Source organism: Bacillus rossius, assembly GCF_032445375.1.
Source record: "Bacillus rossius redtenbacheri isolate Brsri chromosome 4 unlocalized genomic scaffold, Brsri_v3 Brsri_v3_scf4_2, whole genome shotgun sequence".
In the NCBI taxonomy this organism is placed as follows: domain Eukaryota; kingdom Metazoa; phylum Arthropoda; class Insecta; order Phasmatodea; family Bacillidae; genus Bacillus; species Bacillus rossius.
In genome coordinates, this window is record NW_026962011.1 from 18,820,209 (window position 1) to 18,839,919 (window position 19,711).

General features: G+C 38.9%; 1 protein-coding gene across 3 annotated transcripts in view; it reads right to left on the reverse strand.

Annotated features, from left to right (window-relative positions):
* Positions 1 to 19,711, reverse strand: part of LOC134541978 (multiple PDZ domain protein) — a 579,762-nt gene that overhangs the window by 141,865 nt on the left and 418,186 nt on the right. For all 3 annotated transcript variants that reach the window (XM_063385749.1, XM_063385747.1, XM_063385748.1), the window contains exon 13: positions 1,652 to 1,746. In XM_063385749.1, coding sequence (XP_063241819.1) covers positions 1,652 to 1,746 — 95 coding nt within the window. The remainder of the gene's footprint in view (positions 1 to 1,651; positions 1,747 to 19,711) is intronic.

The following is a 19,711-nucleotide window of genomic DNA, read 5'->3' on the forward strand; positions in this document are numbered from 1 at the left end:
ATTTCCAGCACCCGCAAGGCAAGAGTGCCTGTGTTGCAAGTAATGCAGCCTTAGCGTCAGGCCGGACGTTCTGATTTTTACATTGAAGGCATTGACAAGTTTTGCTGGCTTCAGAGGTGTTTTCTGCACCACCACAAGTATTTTACTGTCGAGGCTTGACAACGAAATTTTCACATTTTTTTGTTAAATTTTTCGTATTATTTAATCATTATTTACATTACGATAAATACGACAATTTTTGGTAGGTAAAGCAAAGCTAAAAATAGTCCTACGATGATTTTAATGATTGTACATAATCCTAAAAGTGATCTAAAGTTCATCATGTTAAAATACTTATTGGTGCTCACCCCAAAATAATTACAATTACAGAACATAATTAATGTTGCAATTAGAATAATATTATTATTCATTAGTAAATTTAATTAGCAATTTAATAAGGATTAATTTATAACGTTTAATATTATAATTTATAATAGATTAAAAATTTATGTGATCCGTAATGGTATTTTCAAAGTACTCTCCTTTGCACATATTTATTTAAGTGGTTTTTAATTAGTTTTAATTGAAATCAAAACAAAAGGAACTCCCACCCCCTCCTTTACCCACTTTATAAAACTGGAACTTTCTATACAAAACGAGAGCAGCGCTAGAACCTCTTAAAATGTGTTCGGTAAATTAGAGACGCGATTACACCGCTATACAAGCGCTATAGATAGTTGGCTTTGGGTTCAGAATCTATGATTTCAGATCCCGATGAAAGAATAGATTGGGATTGCTAAAATTTAAATGGATACGCAAGGGAAAATAATACAATTTTTTTTCTCTTTCTCAACACTCACTAGAGTTCATATTATTTAAGTTATATAACGATGAAAATAAGGTTTCGTATACTTTCATAGACACTTTCAAACACATTTACTTTCCAATATTTTTTTTTCTTTCATCGGCGCTGCAGTTGAATTAAGAGCATGTTATTGTATAGTGATTTTGTGCTTGTCCACAGACCGTCTCACGCTTAGATTGCAGTACACGGCATATGTGGCGCGCTGTTGCCAGATCTCTAACGCGTTAAGAAGAATTTCAGCGGGGGAGGGGCTGAATTAATTTGGAATTTTAAGTGCACGAGAAGCTCTTTAAGAATCTATTTTAGTAATTTATAATGTTTTATGCCTATACATACTATCACGCTCAAAATCTGTTATAAATCACCAACTTTAAAATTAACAAGTAGCAATTTAGACACATTCATTGATACAAATTCATACAAAAATTGTGATGTTGACTTAATAAGTAAACAATATCCAATGCCTTCAATTACAATAATGATTACATTTGGCAACAGCACGCGCAGAAACAAGGATACAGCTTACGGCATTCACGTGTGTTAGAAAGAGAGAGAAAGCGCCAATTTACTTCCACACTGCAATCTAAGGGACGCTCTGTGGATGTGTTCTATTAACAACTGACGTATGTGCAAGGAGTTTTAGAACAAACGTCTACTCCCTCGCTAGCTAGATGTTCTACAACTGCTTCTTGTCACGCTATAGGCAGCGCCATGCTTGCCACGACACTTGGGACGAAGCAGGGGCAACGACTCGCAACCTAACAAAAAATCAGTAAGCTAACGATGCGTCGAAAAGGGGCCACTCACCTCAGCGCAATGACCTTGAAGATCGGACCAGCCAATCCTTTAATGATTGCTGAGGCGTTCAGGTGACATCTTCCTTGCAGTACCACGCCATTCACCTGGAACAATCATAGCCCCGTTAATGAACAGAAACATGTGTCAGGTGTACTAAGAAAAGTACTTCTAACAAATACATAACTCCTAGCTGCACATTTGCAGTCTCATTTTCGTTACAAAAATCGACTAAATAGAAAATTACGTATGATTTTGTTTCCTCACGATGGGAAAAAAATTTTCTCTGCTCACATGAAACGAGAAATTACACAAAATTAATCGATATCCTAATAATCACATACAAATTACAAAACATTTGAAGCCATCATGAAACGCACGTTTTCGCGGAAGTTATTAAATAGCATAAAAAAAGTTTTGTACAAACATTCGCGGAACTATTAAAACAACTGCAAATCAGTGTACATTCACTGAAAAATTCTTGAAACTGCTTAATTTTGAATCCAGATTTTTTTTTTTCACGTTTCAGATAATTCTACTTATTCGCAGTAATTTTAACAGCTGCATACTTAGAAAACAGTTTTATAAGAAGAAAAAAAGAGACGTGTAGGGAGAATTTACTTTTAATATGATACAATAAAGTGATAATTGACGGCTAACGGCCCACAGAAGGACGTTATCAGCGCGAAGACTGCACACCAGTGCGTCGCACGGGTATGCACAAGGGCATTTAAGGGGAAGGGCCTCCAAAGTTACGGTGATACCGACTCAATGCTCATAAACTACAAGTCACGCCACACAAGCGAATAGAGACGAAGATGCGGTTGCGATGCGCGAGAAAGTGGCGCCTTTATCGCGGTGTGTCTGGTGTCAGCGAGGCGAGATGGAATGTGGAAATGAAGGATAAAAGGTGTAATGCAAGTCTTTTTTAGTGCTTTCAAGAATCTGTAGAGTGTGTTTCATGCAAACAAAAAAAAAAAGGTATTCTGAAATCACGCGTTCTAGCCAATTACACCGTTAAATAAACGAAATATGGAAACAGAAATACTCGTCCGCCTTCAAGAGTATTCTCTTGGAGGCTCCTCCCCCACCCCTTTTCCCTGTGAACAGACACCACTCTGATATCTCTAGCAGTTAACAGAGAGTCTGTACTAGCCGTGACCCCAGAGCCCAACGGCAGAGTTAGGTCTGCAGCCAGGCCACTCCGGGAGATTAACGCCCTGGGGCAATCGGATCCGGAAGTGCATGGGGAAGTTGTCCGGCCCTTTTTCAACGACGAACGCGGAGCGTCCTGTCGTAAAAAAAAACAGACGGCGCCAACAATTAACGGCCGCGCCTCGCGTCGACCTGGCGGCAGATACCGAGCGACAATGAAAGAAGATTTGGACTCCCCTTCGAGAGGACTCGGGGTCCGAATGCACATCAGGCCAACCCGAGCATCTCCCCGCAGAAGCTATCGCCGGGAGGGTTTGTCACTGCAGGCCGTAGTGCCTGAGGCGGACACGAGGGGACTCGTGCAATGGGGAGTTTCCATTTAATACACTTTCTTGGACGTACGCCATTGCAGTTTTGCATTGTTTTTCAAATGAAAAAAAAAATTATTTAAGAACGCAAATTAAGAACTAAAAATAAAAAACATAAAAACCCACAGATAACCAGTCTAAATCAGCTGATGTCAAACAGATCAACCCAATGATGAACACAAAAAGGTACTGCGTTGTCCAGGTTTTGCTGTCTGCCTGCATTTACTGTTAAATATAGTTGAAACGGTCTCGTTAGCCCACTGTGATCGTCTGTGCTGTTATGTATATATATATATATTAATATATATTAATATATATTAATATATATTAATATATATATATTCCATTCTTGTGCTGTCTGGTATTTAAGTTTGAAAGTATTCGTCTGTGCTGCCGTCGTTTAGGTCCGTAGTTGTGTTCATCTGTTAGACATCAGCTGATTTAGGCTTATTCTCGGTGGGTTTATGTTTTCATTTTTGATTCTTAATTTGCGTTCTTGATTTTTTTTTTACTTGACAAACGGTGCAAAACTGTTATGGCGTGTGTCCAAAAAATTGTGTTAAATCGTTTAGAGGGATACAGCGCCCCGTGAAGTTATCAAAAATGTGCAATATCTCGGTGAAGAGAGTATGTTATTTTGGGTGCTACAAGGAATTGCATGTTAATAATCGTAAATGCAGCTGTCCAAAAACTGTTGATCAATGCGGCGCTTTACTTTGCGGGGCTCTCCCCAGGAAAATTAAAAAAAAAAAATCACTCTTTTGAACAAAATTTTAAGCCAACTATAAACTTAAGTTCCGACGATGGTTTTTGCTAGGTTAGCTTGATAATTTTAATATTATTTCCTGATAAATTATCCTAGAGTCAGTTTTATGAATGTTTACGATCAAATTTCGGCGGAATCGCGTAATTATAATGTGGGAATAAAATATCTGAAAGTTTTTTTCTGTATTTTAATTTACATGTTAATAAAATTTTTAATTTACCTTTTCTCATCAATGTCCATATTTTCAACAGAGCACTACACGAAAAAGTTAAACAAACATGAAGAACACCGGCGCAGGGACCCGATAGCCGTCTCCCGATATTCTCGTCGTCGACGCAGAGATGTAGGCCTACATGAATCTACAGCAGATCTCCCGCAGGCAAGGTCGAAAGCGCGCTGCCCTCCGCATATCGGAAACACGTAGGCGCAACTTCCCTTTCGTAAAACACGGTGCTCCCGAAATAATAATATAAAAAAATATTGATACGACAGCGAGCGGAGGAATAACAAACAGTTCCATCTTCTGGCAAGTCCCTTCCTACTACTACTCTCTTTCCTCTTTGGTCTCGTCCAATATGAAAAGAAAATAAATTATTCCTTGGATGACTTCATGAAAAATATATGTGATGTGTTCAATATCAACGTAGATTGTTTTAGACTCCGTGTATTGGAAAAAAAAATTATAACTTTAAGTAAAAAGAAACATAAAAATAATAGAAAGGGTGGCAAATTACAAATTCAAAAGATTCAAAGACACCACTTTGATACAAGTCAACAACAAGATACAGACACACTAAACACGTGTCTAAACAATAATAATAAAAACAAAGAAATGCTACCATAATTTTTTTTTTACTTCTTTAATGCACAATTCAAATTTTATTTAATCTGTTTACTAATTGTCATGCGTAGGACTTATTAAGTTCCACCAAATGTAATATTTACACAGTGATGATTCAAAATTACAATATTTAAAATAAGTATATGTATCTGACACATCGGTTCTTCAGAATGTACAAAACAAATTAATTTATTGGTAGTCATGTGAAAATAATTTTCTCATCATTCAAACAACAGCTTACTTTCAACTTGCATGAACAGTTTAGGTTGAGATACAATTTTTGCAGTTACACTTCTTTAACCGCGTTATTAAAAAAAAAAAAAAGAGTGAAATTTTATGATTCGCGCCAACATGCAACGAAAAAGGCTACATACAAATACAAATTATATAACCTATGTGCTTTTAAATAATATACTTTAGTGATTTATATTGACTACTGGCCCATATAATTAAAAATGCTTATTTATTGTGAATATTAGTGATAGAAATTGTGTTTGTATACTTTTTCAAGGGTATTTTCAAGTGCATTTATATATAAGGTTATGTTACTTTATGTACGACGATGTCAGGTTGCTTATAAGGAAGTGTCTGTGGAAGGTTTAGTAGTCTCCTGGCCGTTTTCATGGGAGGCTTCGGAGGTTATGTTCCCGTATGTATTCTTTATTTACATTTTCAATTATAACATTATTATTGAATCAATTATTAAAATAATTAAATTCAAAGTAACATTCAGCATATTTATTGGTTTTAAAATATTAATATTTATATATCTCGATTATATTACTCAATTAAATAATTATTTTTATACACATGCTTATATTAATATTGGATACTTAATTATTATTAAAATATTTTAATTTGATTGAATTTATAGTTTTCCAGTCCTTTCATTATTTTAATTCTTTTAATTATTTGCATTCAAATTTTAAGTGAGTTTTTATCATGCCGTCCAAGTATAATTTCTAACGCGCGTGCATAAGAACACGCACCATTTTTTTTTTTAGACTATGTTACCACTTGTTAGGGTAGTGTATAAATGTATCTATTGATATGAGAGGAAGTTTGAATAGACGGCGGGTCCGCTCGGCGCATGGGAGACCCGACATCGCCAGTGTTCCCAGCGACCAGGTTACTTTCTCAGGCGCGCGGCGTCGGCTGTCCTTGAGACGTTGTAGCCTTGGGCCTCGTTCACATTCAAGCTAGGGCCCCAGCCGCGCGAAGCAAGCGTCACAGTGGATGCGTATTCAAAGTTATTTCACGGAGACGAACACAATTTCGATTTACCATTCGTTTTTTTTTTCTTTTCAACTTACTGTACTTGCTTCGCTCAGCACCCGGACAATGCTCCATAACTCCCCGACGAGGATTGCGTGACACTTCCTTCCAGTTTTTACACACTTCATCCCGGTACCTGTACGACTCGGTACTTTTTTGTCCCGAAAAGGGCGGGGTTCGGGTGCACGCCGGATTAATTAACAACTGGACATCGAAATCCATCTCGACTACAGCGGCAGGAAGCGAGAGACTGGGGAAGAGAGAACGACTGTCGCCCTTATCACGTGGATATCCCCACCCCTTTCCTTTGCACTTGGAGGAAGAGACGCGACTCCCTTTCAGGCGCCTTCCCCCCCCCCTCCCAAATCGCGAGGACGAGCCACGGGGGTGCGGAAGACTGCCATACTGGAAAACTACCATAATGGTTAAATTTTCCGCCTGACCTCTTCGAAAAAGGCAGATAAGTAGATACCTTAACGGAAAACTGCCATAAGTTAAAATTACAAGACGGAATTCTGCCATATTTTCTTAAACAATCCATGGAATGAGTACAGCAGCATTGCTCTCGAGGTAGTGTATAAAGTACTCGGTAGGTAGCGCTGTCAACCCTCTAGCTGTTTCTCCGGATAGCGAGCAACGCGGCTCTCCGCGTGAACGAGGCCTTAGCGACGACTCCTGTCGCGCAGGTGCCGCCGTGAACCCGCCCTCTGGCGACTCCCAGGAGGCAGGCAAAGGACGCGTGTTACAGCGATATTTTTGAAAGCTGCACAGAAAACAAAAAAATTCCTGCACTTTTACTACCAGTTACCAAGAAAAAGTTTGAAATACTACAAGAAAATACTCTAACTTTGTACAACACATGACTATAGTTATGTTTACATATATGAAATAGTTATTTTTTCGAAGAAAATTGGAGCATTATTTTATACTTTAATTGATGTTTCATTCAGTCATATGCTTTTAAACAATTAAAACAAAATAAACTCAGCTATTCAACAATTTGACTTTATGTTTTATTAGCGTGCTTATTAATATGCACAATTAATACTGGAAAGCTATCTAGGGAACGGTTTACAAACAACTCTTAACTATTGGAGATACTACGACAAAACAAAAAATAAATGCTCGGGTGTGAATCCGAATCCGGTATTACAGCGAGCACCATTTTGTAGTGTTGCAAATGTTTTCGTGTAAATGTGAAATTTTTATCACGAATATTTATGTTCTGTTCACAACAAAAAATTTACAGTGTGTGAAATGACTTCACTAGTCACTCCCACCGGGTATACAATTGCGTCAGCTGAACTGTCAGGCGAGTCTTTTGCCAGCGATCAAGTGTTTGGCAACGACTTTACGGTGACTCGTGAGTGTTCGGCTAGAAGTGAGGCTTATCGCTGGAGGAAGCAAGGCCCGAGAGGAAGGTGTCGAAGCGGCGAGCGAGTGAGTAGTGACGAGAGAGTTTGTCCGGGAACAGTGATGTGCGAACAAGGAACGAGAGTAAATAGGATATAATTCTTTTATCGACGAAAAAAAAAAATATTTTTTTTGCTGCGATTTAGTTTGTGGTAAAGCTTGGTAGCAACGTAAAAGACTTGTGAAAATACTACCGATTCAACAGAAATAGACTAAAACAATTGAACCACCCATCGCACCCAACTATTCACCAGTCACAACAATGTTATCCACGTGCCCCAAAAACATTCAATAATAAAATATGAAAGAAAGCTTTAGTGAATAAATTAGGCTCTAATTAAAAAAGTTTTGTTTAAACTGCTGGGCATTTTTTTTATATATGATACACTGGCACAGCTGTGATATTTTGTTAGAGCAATTCATTTCTCTTCATGATTGTACTTCTGTAAAGTAAGATCTTAATTCTACCAAAGTCACGCCCTTCCCGTTTTCCCTAGTCCAGGAAACAGGATGCCGCAAAAAGGAAGGAAGGAGGGATGGAAAGAGAGGGGAAGACGAAGCAGGGACGAGAAATACGCACGAACAAGGGAGCGGCAAAACTCCACTCGGCCGTCCGTGTTCCAGAAGAGAAAAAAATTCCATCTTCGTCTCGGGTCATCTAATTTTTGTGATTACTGCGCGCAGCGTCGCTCGGCGTGCCTCTCTAGCGTGACACTTCCTGTTCGCGCGAGCGCAGTCCCTCGTTTGTTTGTTCTACGTCACGCGCGGTTCCAGAGGATATCGGAACACAACCCTTTCCCCCCTCCCTCTCGGATCCATCCGCCTGCTCGTCCAGTGCCATAGAGGCTATCAACACGCGGGTGGCCACAGCAGTCAGTCACGCAAAATCCAAATCGCATAGCCGAGAAACTCAATCCGACTACTTCCGGGGAGGGGTGATTACGGAAAGAAGCCATCTTAGATTCCCCGGTTTACAGGCCACAGCTAAATTTTATAGTTTATTATTGGATATTTGGCTTCGTTAAAGGATACTTAAATTTCTTAATGAAATGCCTGAAGATGATCTTTGAAAAAAAAAAATTTCACACGTAGTCACAAACTTAAAGAAGAAGAAAATTATATATAAACGTTAAAAAAAAGTCCGAACTCTCCCCTTTAACCTGTATACAGCTAGGGGTTACGGGCTACGATGTATTGAGTCACAGGTTTGCCCGTGATCTGGTGATTTTCTTTGGGGTACTCCCGTTTATATATTTGGTTGGTTTGAAACTCCAAAGTTCCCGTAGTGTAGATGGATGATAAAGTGACGTTTCTAGTTAATAACTTAATTATGACTCCCCTACATTAAAAAAAAAACTACATGTGAACGATTAAAATGGGCAAAATATCTCCAGGTAAAGTTTGGTGTATTTTAAATTATTTTTAAAATTAAATTTCTTCAATAAGTATCCTACATTAACAGTCATGAGCATAGGAGGCTTTAAGAATCTGAATCTACGCTCCAAACACTGGTGTATTGAGTAAGAAGTACCTCCAGTTAGGTTAGGCAAACACTCGCACGTATTCACCTTCGAATACCAGCATTGTCTCACGAACAATACCAGTTTGGTTATAACGCATTGTTTGCTGGGATTTCGTTTCCATTCACTTGAATTCGATTACGTATTCACTACCACAGCAAAATGCTTTGAGGAAGAAAAAATAAACTCTGACCTTTTGTACAACGAGCTGTTGATTTGCATATAAAAAAAACAATATATTTTACGGAAGCAAACACAGAACTTGCCGACAATATATAATGGATAGATTGCTAAAGGAACGCAAAGAACACTGAATTATTCTCACCGAACAAGCCCCGTCACAAAGTATTAAAATAACTCGGGATACTACAGTCATATTAAACACGCTGTTACATCGGAACACCGACCGCGAATAAAAAACGAAAGAAAATCAAACCGAATTTTTCATTAACAAATTGGCCTGTACGTTGTCAAAGCCGACAAGCCATTGTGATAAGCTTCCTCGCAGTTTATTTTTTTTTTTCAGGGGAGAGAACACGTAATTAACGTTTAGTGTTTTATTTTCCAAAATTCTTCACGAGTTTATTCCCGAGTAGCTTTTGATCCCTCGAATTTCTCTGGTGATTTGACCAGAACAGGAAGCTCACAATGTTAACAGCTATGTTACGCGATGTTCAATTCTACTTTGAATGCAAAAAAAAGTTCATTTCCGGCAGCAGAGTTGTTTTTAAAGCTTTCGGTAACGCTCAGACGATTTCACGGCCCAGTGGCCACCGGCTTATCACGCATTCCGGCCTCCGGAATCGCTGAACCGTGTTGTCCCAACAACGCCGGGTGGCCAATTCTCTCCGCGAGGGAGACGGGAACTCGCCACTCAACATTGCACTCACAAGAGTGATTTTTTTTAAAAAGTATTATTGTACCAGAACACTCATAATTGGAGGCACAAAATACAAACATCAAACAGTATCAAGCAAAGCATTTCATTTAACATGCTCTATGAAGAAATGTGTTACATCCCATTCGCTCTCTCCTAGGTTTTCATTTTAGGTAGATTAAAAAAAAACACCTATTGTAGCCGTTGCCAAGGTGATACTTTCGTAAAAATTGTATATAGTTATTCGTTTCATGGCCCATAGACCCCAAAACCATCATCAACTAAATGTAGGTGTGTGTATGTATGTATGTATGTATGTATGTATATATATATATCGCATTTTTATGAACACGATAATTGTCGTAATTTTTCACAAATCACGTCCAAACAGACACATAAAATAAAGTAATGAAAAATCTCGGTGATGTTCGTTAATGGGCAAGATCCGACCAAAGGAGTAGAAATGGGGAAGGTTTTTGAAAAACAGAAAAATCGCTATAGCTCCCATAATATGGCATCACACATGTCTGGACGTATTATAACTCTGAGGAGTAATACTAAAAACGTTTGTCTAAATAAAGTTTTGATAAGACCAGCCATAACTGAAAGAGGTGGAAAAAAATTGGGTTGGAGGACAAAAAACAATCGTAACTCCCTTCGTAAGCACAACATAAAATTCGTAGAAATGTTTTTAATCTTGTACTATGATAGGTGACAGAATCAGTGTGTGTTGGGCTCCACGTAGTGGTAGTCCCTTATCTGTGGTGTGCTCGTTATATAAATATACACAAATACACAGATAGTGTGTGTTATCATTAAATAAAACAAAATATGGTTGTCTTATAGATATTAAAATTTAAATAATAAATAATTATCTATGGATGTTTGTGGCTCTGCAAAATAAATAAATTCTTTAATTAGTTTTCAAAATTCATATATGGGCGCCACCCTTATGCACTACTTGAATTCCTTAATAGTTTAAAAATCATGTAGTATGATACACAAGGGAAATATTAGATATTCTCACACTATAAAAACCTTCACAAGGCATGAGAATAGACAACAAACCAATCGGAATTATAAAGGACACATACACATACACTGTAAAATGACAACACATATAAACATACGATTAATATAAACATTCTTTAATCAAATAGAAGTATGTTTTGTTTCTAGTCTATCCAGTGGTATGTCGTTCATATTTAATAAAATTACAGGAGTTAGGTTGCACACATAGTAACATGAAACAAAAGTTCATATGGTTCAAAATAATAATGTTTGTTGAAAATCTCGATTTCTAATAAATTATTTGCGTGAGAAAATAATATTTATTTAAATGTTCGTTATTAAAGTTGGTTTCTATTTTCCGCGGCTGAACACATTAAATATTTGCGGTAGAGCATCTCGAGACATCTGCCTCAGTTCACCTCTGGGTGATTGAACAAAAGTCAAGTATGGAAAAACAGGATGCGTGATTGTTTTAATAAAATTGTTTATCTCAATATGATCTCAGACTAGCTCAACAATGAAACGTATTATTTGAAAGTCCGTCGGCAAAAATCACGATGTATGTAGGTAGTGAGCATTTAAATTAGCATGGCATCATGAGTCGCTGGTTACTCACGGTAAAAACACACCTCAGTACACGTCAGTTATGACGTGCCCTAATTAGATAACGTATACTTTAGGTTTTAACGACGTTTCAAAACATCCTGGTTGTAGGATGACCTATCCAGCTATTCTTCTTCATTGATTTTTAAGGGAATTTCAACCCGGCCTATACAGCCATCATCGCCGTTAAAATCAGACTCGTTACCGTTAATTCTGTAGTGACGCTTATCTTAAGTAACAACGTCGCTGATTGGCTAAATCACTAAGATTGTTGACTTAATTACACGTTCAAAATCACTCACAGACAATTAACAAAACAAATTAATACATCAAAATCCCTTAAATTTAAAATAGGATTTTACAACAATGGTAATTCTCTTATGTAATTATTAAATAAAAAGTTCAATTTGCCGTTTTAGGTCCAATGTTCCCTAGAGGGGTCTTGTTAATTGAGCTTCGGCGTCACTTAATTTACACCATAGAGAATGGTAGTTGCAGATACGTCCAAAGACGTGAACATAGAACAAAAACATAAAATGTCAATAAATAATAATAATAATAATAATTAAAAAGTGTTATTTAAATAAACAAAACACTTTCTGTGCGTAGGACAGTCATGTTTCAGCACAGAATTGCCGCCCTTGATAAGCATAGTGTGTTGCAGTTTTCAAATTTTAAACAAGACACGGTGTGCTTTTCAGTTGAACACTCGCTGCTCGAGTTAAATAAAAAAGTTAGTTGCCAGGCAACGACTCGCGCGACACCACAAAACGACGAAAGAAAGAGGGGGAAATAAAAAAACTTTGGCGCGAGAAAGGACACCTGTCCCGCACCCCTCTCCTGATTCGTGGACTAACACTTCAGTACGCGGCACTCCGTCACAGAGTTCAGACCTGCGCTGGTCTTCGGTGCATTTTCGCGGGAAAACTTGCAATCTTGTTGAAGTTCCCAGCATCGTCAGTCCTGGAACTAAGTTGTATGCAGTGGCACTCGGAGGATAATACTTACAGTAAGTATTCGTCGCAATCACAAGGGAAATGTGTGAAAAAAAATGTACATGTGGCATAACAATGGGACTTTATCCAGGTCATCACTGTAGCAGTGGATCGGCCTCCCTCCGTGGTGCTGGCAGCATCCTGTGGAAGGCGAACCTGGGATCATACATCACCGGGTGGTGATTCAGCTGCTCTTGGACAGCCCTGCCGACCAAATCAGCGAGACGTCGGCTGACGTCACATGCGCGCGACGGCAACGAAACAGCAGGCGGGGTCACCGCCACCTGCTCCTGCTGGGGTAGTGTCTCGGCGCGACACCTGCCGCCCTGGTCCTGGCCCAGTGCGTGACGCGGCGGAACACCGCGGCGCCAGCACATCGTTTGCAGCACACGTCATTGTTAGGTACACTTCCGAAGGAATTCGCGTCTCTGTTCGCTCCTATTGTTGAGTGTAATCACTGCACTCACTTAACTTAAACCTCTCGTTCGTAAATCAAAGTTTATCAATTAACATGTATGATCGTGCACTTGCAAGCACGAGTGTCTGCAGACCTATCAACTTCTACTCTTGCCGCAAACATACCACTGGATAAACAAAGATACTTAAAAAATATTAATGCTTAAATGTAAATAAAATCATTCACTTAGCTCTCGGTTTATAATCTAATAACAAGAATAATAGATTAGCTTAATTAACAATAAGCTCATTAACCATGAATAACATATTTCTTGAAAGTTTTAAATTCAAGTTACCATAACTTTGCATTAATTAATTGAAAAATTAATACATTTCTCATATTGTTAACATGTGATTTTCACAATGTTAATTTGCATGCAGCCTAAGCCTAGTGCTGCCTGTATACTTCACAATATCATTGCACATATCAACTTCATGTATACCTTACATCTACATTTCATTAACAATTCATAACCATTTACCATTTACAATTTCATATCATAACATTTACATTACATTTATATACAATGTTATAGGCTGTTATTATTATAGCCTGATTTTAATAACATTTTAAAAGAGTTTTTAAATTCTTTAAACAAACATGGTTTTTAGCTAAACAAAGTAATTTTAGCTAGGTAACAAGGCTGTGTGAAAGAGATCACACCATATGTTCCTTTTCTTGTTTAATTTTCATTTGCTTCTTTCCTTACAGGAACAGACGAATTCTCTTGTCTTTTTTTTCTTTTTTTTTTCTTATTTTCTTATCTCAGTCGTCTCGGCGAGTGAGTAACTTGAACTTTTTTATCTGACTGGTGGTTTCCGATTGCACTCTGGCGACTATCGGAGCATATCAGCTGTTCAATGCTCTTTCATTTCACTTTCATTTTCATGGTGCTTTATTGACCCCCAGCAGGCTTCGCTGGGTCGTAAATTCACCTTCATTTCTCACACATTTATTCCTTACAGGAATTGAGCCTTGTAATGTGTATGAGGCTCCTAGCCTCGGTGTAGATAGCAACATGCTATATTATCAATTGTAACCAAAACAACGTATGTTTTTCAGGATAGCTTGCAACAGCTCCTGCTGAGTAGTAAATTTTTTTCATTTTCTCTTTTCTCAGAGCTGAATAGTATTTTGAAAATGATTTATATTTTCTTGTATTTTCGTTTTTTGCTTGGAGAATTGTTTATCTTGAAGTTGGTTTATCTTGAGGCCTGTGGACACTCACTGCAAGAGCGTGTTATCTCGCGACATAGGATTCTACACAGTGTTTTTCAGGTCAGCCTATACCAAGATTTTTCTTCAAGGAAATAAAATACATAAAAAAACTTCGAAAAATCGAGTGATTTATATGATGAAAATTTATAAATTTTCTGTATAGGGTCCTTTTCAAAATAAAACTTCATATAGATGTTTTCTGCAAATTTCTTGTTATCATTCCATAGCAGATCAGCATACCCCTTTCTTTTTTCTCCTTTTAACCACAAATATAGGAATAAAACCTAATTAAATTCAACACTACTAACAGATTGGATTTGTATGCGAAATGGATGCATACTTTTCTAATCAGTATCCCCAAGTGATACCAACCTAAAACATCAGAAAAAGGATTACTCCTTCAAATTTCATTAGTTTTCTCATATCAAACCAAAATAATATATCTATTTTCTTCTTAAATTGTGGAGATCTCTGCAAGAAAAAGTGTTACAGTGCAACGAAATATCAACTGGAATAACCTATAACAAGGTAACCTAGAATAATTTTGCTTGTAGTTGCAAAGGGTTTTGTGCTTATAGAACTGCTTTGCATGCCAGTGTTTACACATGTGTACACAGCTAGGTGGCTTAACATCTCACACGTATTTTGTCGAACACAGTTACACTCATGTCTTCTTGCTAGATAATTACATAGCTCTTCACAGTAAATAGGGCGAGTCTAGTGCTTCCCAATATGTGCCAGTGTTAGTGGGTCAGTACCCAAATCGAAGAATACATTAGCCGTAAAATACTCAAAATAATTTATACCCATAATAGCTTCACTGGCTACTCAAAATCCCAGTGCGGGTGGCATGTCACTTCACCTCGTCACAGGACACTGGCGGGAATTACACTTCCGCTCTTACGCAAGGGTATACTCAATGGCTATATTACGCCTCTCCTGGCGTACCATAAACATAACAACATAACACATCATAAACACGGGGATTAAATGGCTCTTGTGTTAGCCATCACATACAGACTGCTCTCAGCTGTTACTCCAGCTTACTCGCTCACATGACAATGAGGTAAACATTAATTAGTGCATCGACCAACATTTAATTTGCTGTGGTAGGGTTCTTGTATTCCCTCAGCTGTGCAATGTTGTAACGGCCTATTGACTGGCCTGTTGATGGCTCGGCTAAAGCATAGCAATTCTCATGAGTGGATCCAGTAATAACATATGGACCATCAAATAATAAAAACAATTTCTTAGTTACATTTTCCCAAGCTCTGCTCACTGGATTAGTTTTCTTGAGCACTAGGTCACCAATTTTGAAGGTTGCTAATTTAGATGCGGGGTGCCTCCTCTTGCGGACTGCAGCTTCTGCTGTAAGCTTCTTTCTTATAAATTCTTCCACCTCTTCATCAGTGGGTAACACTTCCTCCTCTTGCTCTTGACTCAGTCGGGGCAGGTAGATAGGGTTGATCGCCTCAGACCTATCCAATTAGTACAATGTGCCTGCTGATACTCGCGCATCCTGCGAGTCTGGCACATTTCTGTTATTATTGTACCATGTACTGGTACCAGCTGCTTCCTGTACTGCGGACTTAAACTCTGCTGCAACAGGGTTTTCCAGCAGATATCGTGGACGTGCTCCATGCTGATTAGTCACTTCAGGTTGTTGGCTCTGGCGAAACGTCCTGTTGGGCGACGCCGGTTGCTCAGACGGGTGGCTGTAGTGGGGCTTGCCTCCACCGCTGTCTGTCGTCTTGGGGCTTCGGTAGTATGGCAGGCGGGAATCTTCACGCTGGTCGTGGTATTGTTTCTCCTTCATCCTACGGTGCTGGTTGTAATGATTCTCCCTCTCGTCATCGGATGAGGCACGACGACCGTAGTTGCGGGACTCCCTGGGTGGCCGTTGCTCCGGCGAGTATGACCGCCTTCTCTCTTCATACCGGGCACTCTTCCTGGCTCGTTCTGCCCCTTCTTCCCCACTGTGGTATCCCTTGTTGCTGGGCCACCAGGTACGCTTCCTGTTGTAGTGTGCCCCCTTGTATCTGTTGTGGTAGGGCCCACCGTTACCACGAGGTGCTTCCCCTCTTGCTTGCCAGCTCATGTAGTTCACTGCTGCCTGGCGTTCTGGTTTCTGTTTACCCTCACGTCCTTGCCAGTAAGGGTTGACCTGGTGCTGCTTCTGATGAGGTGGTGCTCGGTCTGCCTCTTCTGTCCTGGGTACTACTCGATCCAGTTTCTCGAGCTTATCGTAGTTTAGCAGTCTGTCACGAAACTCAGTGACATCACGATAGTGTAGGCCAGACAACTGCTTCTGGTATTTCAGCGGCAGCTGTGTTAACATGGCAGCCACAAACTCCTCATCAGTCATAGGGAGATCCAAATACCTTGTTTTGTCATACATGTTAGACAAAGGTGCCTCCAGAGATGTGCCCTTCCTTGGGTCGTATTTCTCTGTATGGAGTTGTGCCCTCAGATTACTCTGGATTCTGATGTTCCAGAATTGCAGTTTGAACAGCTCCTTAAATTGAGTGAAACTGTGTGTATTGTTGCTGGTCAGCTCCCACCAATAGAATGCCTGACCCTTCAATGCGTTGTTCAAGCATTTCAGAATCTCTCCATCGGTGAGGTTAAACATAGTCACATATTCCTCGAACTTTCTGAGGAATCTCATGGGACTCTCATTTGCCCTGCCTGCGAAAGTAGGCATGGCCTCTGCCCACAGCTTTGCTGGATGGTGCATTAGAGCTACCGGGTCCAGATGGCGCTCCGTTGATGTGGTAGTTGCCCTAGGTCCAACTGCTGCTCTAGCCTCTACAGTCTGCCTGTGCAGTGATTCTGTAGGGTATGTGCTGTAACTGCACCCAGGTGTGGTGTCCAGTGGTCTACATGTACTAGTAGGAGGTACTTCAGTTGCTTCTCGCTGTGTCCTACCAGTTGCGTCAGTTATAGGGCTCTGACCTACAGTCAGATTTTGCAAACAATCTCGTAGGCTAGAGGTCGCCACCTCTATGTCCTCCAGCCTGACCTCGAGTCGTCGAGTCTGTCCATGCAGCTCGTCCCTCATGCTGACTTGACTGCGCTGGCAAAAATCCCTCAGACCTTGTTGCTCTAGGGTCACATTCTCACGAATGGATAGTAGTTGCGTTTCCAACTCTCCTACCCGCTCAACTGTCTGAGACACCGTCTCCACCACCTGGTTGATTTCCCTCTGTTGCTGCACTAACGTCTCCTCTATGCTCCGTTCCAGACTTTGTACACTGGAACAAGTGAGGTCTAATTTTGTTTCCACCTGCTCTGCCTGCTTGGAGAGTTGGGACATTATTCTATTTTCAGATTGTTCGGCTTGCTTGGCGAGCTGTTGTAACATCTGCTGTAGCATCTGTGTCATGTCAGGGCTTGACGTGGACATGCCTTGTGTAGTCGTTGTTTTGTCCTGTTCTAGTGTTACACTTCCTGTGGGAAGGGGTGACACTGGCCGCCCTAACCTATCACTATGCTGCGTGTGTGAGTGTGTGTGTACATCCGTTATTCTTGTCTCTGGCGAACTACATTCCTCCATGGCCGACGATGTGTCACTGTCAGAGCTGTGATTCTTAGGACACTCTTCACATATGCTATTGGCCCTACTCCTTAAGTTATACGTTTGCTGAGCCATAGTGTCAGATCTCCAACAAACTAAAATTTACAATCACAACAAATACCCTGCTTACTTGACAGCTCAATGGAATACTTGTTTGTATGTAAACAAACCTATTAGCTTTGATTTAAACAAATCGAGCCCCACTAGTTGGGTTGCCACTCTTCTGTACTATGATAGGTGACAGAATCAGTGTGTGTTGGGCTCCACGTAGTGGTAGTCCCTTATCTGTGGTGTGCTCGTTATATAAATATACACAAATACACAGATAGTGTGTGTTATCATTAAATAAAACAAAATATGGTTGTCTTATAGATATTAAAATTTAAATAATAAATAATTATCTATGGATGTTTGTGGCTCTGCAAAATAAATAAATTCTTTAATTAGTTTTCAAAATTCATATATGGGCGCCACCCTTATGCACTACTTGAATTCCTTAATAGTTTAAAAATCATGTAGTATGATACACAAGGGAAATATTAGATATTCTCACACTATAAAAACCTTCACAAGGCATGAGAATAGACAACAAACCAATCGGAATTATGAAGGACACATACACATACACTGTAAAATGACAACACATATAAACATACGATTAATATAAACATTCTTTAATCAAATAGAAGTATGTTTTGTTTCTAGTCTATCCAGTGGTATGTCGTTCATATTTAATAAAATTACAGGAGTTAGGTTGCACACATAGTAACATGAAACAAAAGTTCATATGGTTCAAAATAATAATGTTTGTTGAAAATCTCGATTTCTAATAAATTATTTGCGTGAGAAAATAATATTTATTTAAATGTTCGTTATTAAAGTTGGTTTCTATTTTCCGCGGCTGAACTCATTGAATATTTGCGGTAGAGCATCTCGAGACATCTGCCTCAGTTCACCTCTGGGTGATTGAACAAAAGTCAAGTATGGAAAAACAGGTTGCGTGATTGTTTTAATAAAATTGTTTATCTCAATATGATCTCAGACTAGCTCAACAATGAAACGTATTATTTGAAAGTCCGTCGGCAAAAATCACGATGTATGTAGGTAGTGAGCATTTAAATTAGCATGGCATCATGAGTCGCTGGTTACTCACGGTAAAAACACACCTCAGTACACGTCAGTTATGACGTGCCCTAATTAGATAACGTATACTTTAGGTTTTAACGACGTTTCAAAACATCCTGGTTGTAGGATGACCTATCCAGCTATTCTTCTTCATTGATTTTTAAGGGAATTTCAACCCGGCATATACAGCCATCATCGCCGTTAAAATCAGACTCGTTACCGTTAATTCTGTAGTGACGCTTATCTTAAGTAACAACGTCGCTGATTGGCTAAATCACTAAGATTGTTGACTTAATTACACGTTCAAAATCACTCACAGACAATTAACAAAACAAATTAATACATCAAAATCCCTTAAATTTAAAATAGGATTTTACAACAATGGTAATTCTCTTATGTAATTATTAAATAAAAAGTTCAATTTGCCGTTTTAGGTCCAATGTTCCCTAGAGGGGTCTTGTTAATTGAGCTTCGGCGTCACTTAATTTACACCATAGAGAATGGTAGTTGCAGATACGTCCAAAGACGTGAACATAGAACAAAAACATAAAATGTCAATAAATAATAATAATAATAATAATAATAATTAAAAAGTGTTATTTAAATAAACAAAACACTTTCTGTGCGCAGGACAGTCATGTTTCAGCACAATCTAATAATTTTTATCTGCAACTGTAGTCTGGAACAATTTTTGATTAGACAAACCATTGATGCAAGGGGTTTAATTAAAAATTTAAAAAATTATAACTCAGTAGGAAAACTATAAAATCCGTTAAAATTGAATGTAAATCTTATATTTTCTTATTCAAAACTTTTGTCTGAAATAATTTTTATAAGACGAACCATTGTTGCAGGGGTTTTAAAAAATAAA